The sequence below is a fragment of the Nicotiana tabacum genome, chromosome 15 (assembly GCF_000715075.1).
Source record: "Nicotiana tabacum cultivar K326 chromosome 15, ASM71507v2, whole genome shotgun sequence".
NCBI classification, from domain to species: Eukaryota; Viridiplantae; Streptophyta; class Magnoliopsida; order Solanales; family Solanaceae; genus Nicotiana; species Nicotiana tabacum.
The window spans coordinates 39473782-39481295 of record NC_134094.1 but is presented as its reverse complement, the minus strand read 5'-3'; the positions used below and the strand labels follow the sequence as shown (position 1 = coordinate 39481295).

Here is a 7514-nt window from a genome sequence, read left to right as displayed (position 1 = left end):
CACTAGGAGAAGATATTATGATACCAAGTCTCATAGATCTTTCTTTGGTTTCTTTTATGAACTCCATTGTTCGTCCATGAATTATATGAGCTTTCCATTATATAGATATGAACTTTTGCATCCTACTTTGCAAATCATATTTCCCTTAGGTATATAGATTCAACTCTGTTTATGTCCTTTAACATAAGACCAGTTTATTAAGAGAGAGGGTGTGTATCTTGTGTGTGTAAATTATAATGCATGTGAGTTGGACTTTACATGAACACTTTGTTTGAGCATCGAAGGAACGCTGAAATCCAAGAACTGAGTTTTACAACCTATATACACAAAGGCAAAACTAGTTATAGATCTCTTCCTTGAATTTATGCCAATGCTAGTTTGAAATTGATCTCTATCTACTTGGAGTGGGCAATATATGAAAAATCCAAAATTGTTTTTCCTAATTCAAGAAGGTAATCAAGTGGATAGTTCTGGTGATCACAAGCTATTTGAGAATCCATCTATATTGAGGGGGAAAAAATTAAAACTAGCTTGGGACAGGCCATCTTTGACCACAAGGACCAGTCCTGCACCATGGATTAGTCAAAGCAACCGATGTGTATCTGATTTTATCTGCAAACAATAATGATGAAATAACAAAAAATAAAATGATAGAAGTAAATATAACAGCAGCAGTAACAATAAGAATAGTCACGCATATGAGTTGTTTTAAATCCAACATTAAATTAAACATTAATCTTGTCCCAATTTATATGATGCACTTTCTTCATTTGTCAGTCTAAAAAAGAATGATGTATTTATATTAAAAAATAATTTAACTTTATACTTCCGATTATATTATTAATGATATGACTTATGGCCACATAAATATCTATAACTTATTTTAAATTATAAATTTTAAAACTCTTTCACTTTTTAAAATTCCGTACCTAATCAAATTGCATCATAAGTGAGACAAGTTTGCATTTGCCGTATGGATCAAAAGATTGATATGATTCGGCCTGGTCAAATTTCAAGCATTACTTTTAATTTTTATAAACAATACTTAACCATTTACAAACATTAAGGTGATAACATAAAGCATGAACTTTAGAGCATTCAAAACGTATTATTATTCATCCCAAATTATTTATTATATTTCTCTTTTACACGATAGAAACATTAATTAGAAGGGATTTTTGATTATTTTACCCTTATTTATGTCCTAAGATATAATATATCTTTATTGAATATTTATTTTATTTATGTGTCATCTCTATCTTCAAGAACAATTACTACTAAAGATAAAATGAGAAAAAAATAATTAATTTTGTCTTGAACTTCTAAAATGATAAATAATTTTAGACAAGTATTTTTAGAAACCACGGCAAATAATTTGAGGCGGAGGGTGTAATGTTTATTTCCATAAAAGAGGTCCTCATATTTGGGAAATTATATATAGAACAAGCTAAATATTTTGCATAGAGGGATTGCACATTACTGCTTAATACTAGTCAGTATAATAAATTATAAAATGAAACTGTGTTGCAGAAAGTTTTGGTAAGAGAGCTTGAGGTGGTTAAACATCAAACAGGTAATTTTTCTTTTTGTTTTAGGCATCCAGAATTAGGAAACTACTGGTTTGACTAGTCTATTAAGAAAGCAGATTTAATAGGCTCCTTACCAAGAGACAAGATAGTCCACATTTTTAGAAGAAAACTCCATAAATCTTACCTTGACAACTAACTGGTCGAAAAATATTTGAGATCTTATCTATCTTTTCATTGCTTCTTGAACTGGAGGTGGCGTGACAGTGAAAACAGCAACAGCATGGCTTTGTCTCTCAATATTTTCTGCCCATCCTGAACATATCAATTTACAAATTAGTAAAACATTAGGATAAGACTCTCAACAAAGAAAGAATAACGTAGAAATAGACATAGAGATTGAAGCATATAATTTAATTAATGAATTCACAAAAGTTTGTTTTGAATTGTCTGATCTCACTATAATGATATTGTTTCGTTCCTCTCGAACTGTAGTTTATAAAAATTTACAAGGATTGTTTTTTCACGTAAAATTTTGGTGACATTTGCACAAATTTTATCCCTGTTAATATAATTGTGAATATTCCTTTTGTGGTTTTGAACAGATAAAATTACCAAGACTAGGGTCAAATCCTTGACGATGAAGCTCACGATATTCTTGACACAATGCACAATAACAGCAAAGTGTATGAGTTAGGCAATCAAGAACGCCATTCCCTTCCAACTTGAACTTTCTTCTCAATTTAACCCTGTTGTAAAAAGTGTAAAGAGGTGCAGCCAAACAGAAACAACAGAGCAAGAAGTTTATTATCACTCCTTCCATGCATGCTGTCCCAAAAAGGAAAAAAAAATAAAAAAATTAGAGAATAAACATAAACAAATTTTGTCACGACCCAAAAGCTTCACAAATATATCATAGGATTAATTGTTCGTCTTACACGTTCGTCCTTCACTGACAATTTCTGCAATTTGCCCGGATGTTATACATGGACAAAAACATGTTTTAAGACCTATACACAAAGAAAAAAGACCATTAGGCATATTCATAAAATTATAGGAAATGATTTATACAGAAACAAGAAAAATAACAATTATGCTTCAATTTATAGAATTATAGGAAACTGAGCCTATCTAAGCTTGCTTATATTGCCGATTCCAACACCGGATAAACAAAGAAGTAACAATAGGTTGACCGTACGCATAAAATTATAATGAATCCCGATCAGAATACAGAAGGCGAAATGATGTATGAAGGAAAAAAGCAACGGCGGGACATACAATTTTTGGGGTCTCTACAACATGCAAAAATGTTGGTTGACCAAGTTGTCTTTTGCATAGGTTTGGTTATTCCAATAGGGGCTCTTTGAACATATACAGAAGACCCAGAAGATCTATATGGTGGATGAAGTTGTTGTGTTGGGGGCATACCATACCCATAAGGTAATAAATGAGGGTAAAAATATGGTTGAGAAGATTTTTCTAATGATTTAGAAGCGAATTGGTCATACCCATTCGAGTTTATATGGGGATACATTGTTAATTATTAGCAGAAACAGAGATCAGGACAAAACAGACATGGAAGGGAGGGATAGCAAGAAGAAAAGAGGAAGGAGGAGGAGAGAGAAGTAAGGGCTTTAGTTCTTGATTTTTGATCTAGGGGGTTGAATTATTTTCCCCAAGAATTTGTTTAATCAATTTTCTTGGAAGCTAGGCCGGGCCACATTGGCTCCTAATTTTTTACCAAAAGAAAAATGGCTATATTGATTACACTTTTAGGAGTGGAAGACTAATGGATGGTTATAAAGTATGCAGATTCTTGGAGTTTTGTGCCCGCACACTCGTCATTTGCTTATTTGATTTATCTTTTAACTCGAGGAGTGTACAAATTCAATAAGGACAATAAAGGATTAAATCATTAAATGTTGTGAAAATACACCTCTTGAGAATCGTTTCAATATTTGAAAATTTTCAAGCATATATCACGTGTTTTTATAGCTGCTGTGTTTTTAATTTGGGTCTTGCAACTACATATGGAAATTATACCTCCTGTGGCAAACTATTACAATTTATTTATTATAAATCATAATTTTAAAATATTACTCTCTCTGTTCCAGTTCATGTGAACTTATTTCTTTTTTTGTCCGTTCCAAAAAGAATGACCCATTTCTAAATTTGGTAATAATTTAGCTTAAACTTACAATTCTACTCTTAATGAGAAGCTTTTATAACCACACAAATAATCTGAGTTTCTTTTTAACTTGGTTAGTACCACAAATTTCAAAAGTCTTCATTTTTTCTTAAACTCCGTGCTTAGTCAAACAATATCACATAAATTGGAACGGATGGAGTATTACTTATAGCTATCTTTTTTATTTTATAGCAAAATAGGTATTTATTTATACCTACCATTGAGACATGAAATACGCCAATTATGTTCTTTCTCTCTCTCTTCCTTCTCTCTCTATCAGCAAGATTCTCAATCCTATCTCTCCCTCTTCTCCATCAAATTAGCAGAATCGTCGGCATCATCATCGTGATCGTCGTTAGAATCCTCGTCGGCGTCAGAATCCACTATTGGCTCATCCTCTCAGGCGAACATATCTGGCCATAGCTACACCGGCGACGATTTGAGGGCCGGGTTTTGTTCGTCTCTATTTTTACTTTTAGTACAGTGTATACAGTATTTTGCTTGGCCGGAAATGCCATCTCCGGCGAACTTTCTTCTCTTCTTTGCTATTTTAGTCACATACAATGATACAAATACATTGTATTCTGTACAAATACACTCAAATACATTGTATATTTTTTATAAATACATTAATTTTTTGCATGTATTTATGTATTCCGAAGGTCTGTACTTTTTGAATAAAACTGAATATCACTATGTGTTGTGATTTTATGTTGTTTAAATAGAATCGAATTGAATACGGTGAATTGAATATAATGTATAATAGTGAATAATGAATATCGGTGAATTGAATACAATGTATACAGTCGAATTGAATAGAACGGTATACACCATATTTCTTGATTTTTTATTGTTTGAATACAACTGAATTCAATATAATACAAAATTGTAGCAGCAAAATTTATGTAGAATTGATTTTGTTAAGTTAAATTAGGAGTGATACACGCTAATTGATCCTCTTTTCGTAATTTAACACCTGGACTCCCCTATTTTTAGGCGAATTCCGCTACTGTATTCATGAATACAATAACGCGAATACAGTCGGACAACTGGACTTCCCTATTTTTAGGCGCGAATTCCTCTATTGTATTCATGAATACAATAGCGCGAATATAGCGAATACAATCGCACCGCTGGAATAATAGTTATAGGAAGTAATTATGTATATGGTAGCTATATGAAGTTAATAGCCACTAAACAATAGTGATTTTTAAAAATTTCTCAATACATATATGCTACAGTTATATCCCCCTTCCCCCCAATAAAAATCTTTTAGAGCACGTTTGAAAATCCACATAAGAATTGGATTCCACTTTGGATGTAATCACGCAGTTTAGTATGTTTGTCTTGCCAATTAATTAATTGGTCAGCATGAAATTAGGTGTAACTATGTAATGACTTAGCCAATTATTTTGTGTATTTGAGCCTCATTTCCCTATTTGATGTTTGTCGTATGCTTGTTTGTTATTTTGTGACTTGCGGGGATGGTTGGTTTAGTTTCGGAAAGGTTTTAGAATAAATTGGAATACTTAGTTCCCTTGTTGGAATATTAAGTTATAAGAGTTGACTAATATTTGACTTTTCGGTAAACGACCACGAATTAGTGTTTTGGTTCCAATTAGTTCGTATGGTAAGTTTGGACTTGGGCGTATATTTGGAATTTGATTTGGAGGTTCCTAGGATATTTTAGCATTTTTTGTAGAAATTTGACAATTTGGAGGTTTGGAGAGTTCCCTAGTTTGACTGAGGGTTTGACGTTGATGATATCAGATTCAGATTTTTGTTCTAAAAGTTGGATTAGGTTCGGATTATCATTTGGGACTTGTTGTAACGACCCGACCAGCCGTTTTGAGCTTTAGCATTTCGTTCGGTAGTTTGAGATCTTGATTAGATCCATATTATGTATTATGACTTGCATTTATGGTTGGTGTCGGTTTTCGAGCGAATCGAGATTGATTTGAAGATTTATTCTCATTTTAGAAGCTTACGTTGTAAGAGTTTATCGGAGTTTGACTTTTGTGTAGATGACTCCGGAATGGTATTTTGATGATTTCAATAGTTTGGTATGGTAATTTCGGACTTAGGCGTGTGTCCGGATTTTGATTTGGAGAACTGTATGTTGGTTTGGTGCTTGTTGGTGAAAGTTGTAGATTTGGAAGGTTGATAGGTTTGACTGAGAGTTGACTTTGTTGATATCTGGTTTGGATTCTGGTTTTAGAAGTTGGAATAGGACAGCTGTGTCATTTTGGATTTGCATGAAAAATTTGAGGCCATTCCAAGTTGATTCTATATGGATCGGCGTGAGTTTTAGAAGTTAAAAATTCATTAGTCTTGAGGTGCGATTTGTAGTTCTGATATTGTTTGGTGAGATTTGAGGCCTCAAGTAGATCTGGGTTATGTTTCGGGATTTGATTGGTATGATTGGACGGAGTCCTGGAGCCCCTGGTGTATTCCAAACGGGTTGCGGATAATTTTTAAACCTTGAATTACAAACGATTCTAGGTACTGAAACTTTCACACCTGCGGATAAGGGGCCGAAGATGAAGCAACAAAGAAGCGGCCAGGCGAGGCAGGTGCAGACACTGATTGGAGAAGGAAGGGATCCGGTCGAAGAAGCGAAAGTGCACATGTGGTTAAGGTCCGCAACAGCGGAAGCATAGAAGCGCGTTGTGGACTGCAGATGCGGTTGATCGGCAGATGCTGTGAACTCGCAGATACGAGACTTTTTCCGCAGAAGCGGTTGTCGCAGATGCGACTAAGTGACCGTAAAAGCGGATTTGTTGGCAAATTATATATAGTTTGAGGGTTTGTTTATTTTTATCACATTTTGAGTTAGAGAGCTCGGTTTTAGGCCATTTTGGAGGGGATTTTCACGATTTGATTGGAGTAAGTATTTTTGACTCGAATTTGTTTATATTTCATGATTCTAACCTCAATTTTAGTGTTTGATTGATGATTTAAATTTGAGAAATTGGGGATTTTAGCAAAAACTTTTCTAAAACATAAATTGATGATTTGAAGGCCTATTTTGCGTCAGAATTGGATAATTTTGATATGGTTGGAATCGTATCAGAATGGGTGTTCAGATTTTTTGAGTTTTGTCGGGTTCCGAGGTGCGGGCCCAGGGTTGACTTTTATATTTTTATTAAATATCGAATCTTTATTAGCCAGAACTATTTTCTAAGGCTTTTATTTATGATATTAAGTTATTTTGGGTGGATTCGAGCCGTCTGGAGGTTGTTTCATACGGGAAGGGCTTCTTAGGGTATTGATTTAGCTTCTTTGAGCTAACTATCTTGCCTAACATTGTGTAGGGGAAACTACCCCGTAGGATTTGGTCTATTTGCTTAAATTTTGCTATGTGAAAGACGTGTACATAAGGTGATGAGTGTGTACCCGAGCTGTAAATATGCTTTTAATTGAAGTTATTGTTATATGGAATATCTTTCATTATTGGATTATTTCCCGTTTCATTGTGATGTTGAAATTATTGTATACATTGTCGTTGAGCTGTGGGATGTGCTCTATTGTGAGATTGGTACTGTTTTTTGGCAATATTGTGGCATATGTGGTCTTGTTGTGTGGATTGATTGTTGTTATGCGAAGAAAAAGTGGAGCATTTCATTGCTGTTGATTATGCATAGCGATACGGGTGGCTATTGAGTATATTGCTAGGGCTGAGTGATACTGGTGTCTATAGAGTATATTTTCTAGACAGAGTGATATAGGTGGCTATCGTGTTATTGTCAGGGATGAGCGATAGGGGTGGCTATTGATAACTTGTCAGAGCAGAGCGATAA

The 7514-nt window shown here is 34.1% G+C and overlaps 1 protein-coding gene across 1 annotated transcript; it reads right to left on the bottom strand.

Annotated features, from left to right (window-relative positions):
• Nucleotides 1-341: 341 nt before the first annotated feature.
• On the bottom strand, nt 342-3274 carry LOC107772042 (protein PLANT CADMIUM RESISTANCE 7-like). Its single transcript, XM_016591523.2, has 5 exons — nt 2805-3274; nt 2465-2536; nt 2142-2354; nt 1714-1841; nt 342-612 (listed from the first exon to the last, which is right to left on the bottom strand). Exons 1-4 carry the CDS (start codon nt 3058-3060, stop codon nt 1753-1755), a joined length of 630 nt encoding a protein of 209 aa, XP_016447009.1. The 5' UTR covers nt 3061-3274; the 3' UTR covers nt 342-612; nt 1714-1752.
• Nucleotides 3275-7514: the final 4240 nt, after the last annotated feature.

Bases quoted from the DNA above. Each gene is read 5' to 3' on its own strand.
- LOC107772042 (XM_016591523.2), bottom strand. From the start codon at position 3,060: ATGTATCCCCATATAAACTCGAATGGGTATGACCAATTCGCTTCTAAA. The intron at 2,537-2,804 runs GTATGTCCCGCC...CTTTGTGTATAG, and splicing joins TTGTAGAGACCCCAAAAATT to GTCTTAAAACATGTTTTTGT. The intron at 1,842-2,141 runs GTAATTTTATCT...TGATATGTTCAG, and splicing joins AGGATTTGACCCTAGTCTTG to GATGGGCAGAAAATATTGAG.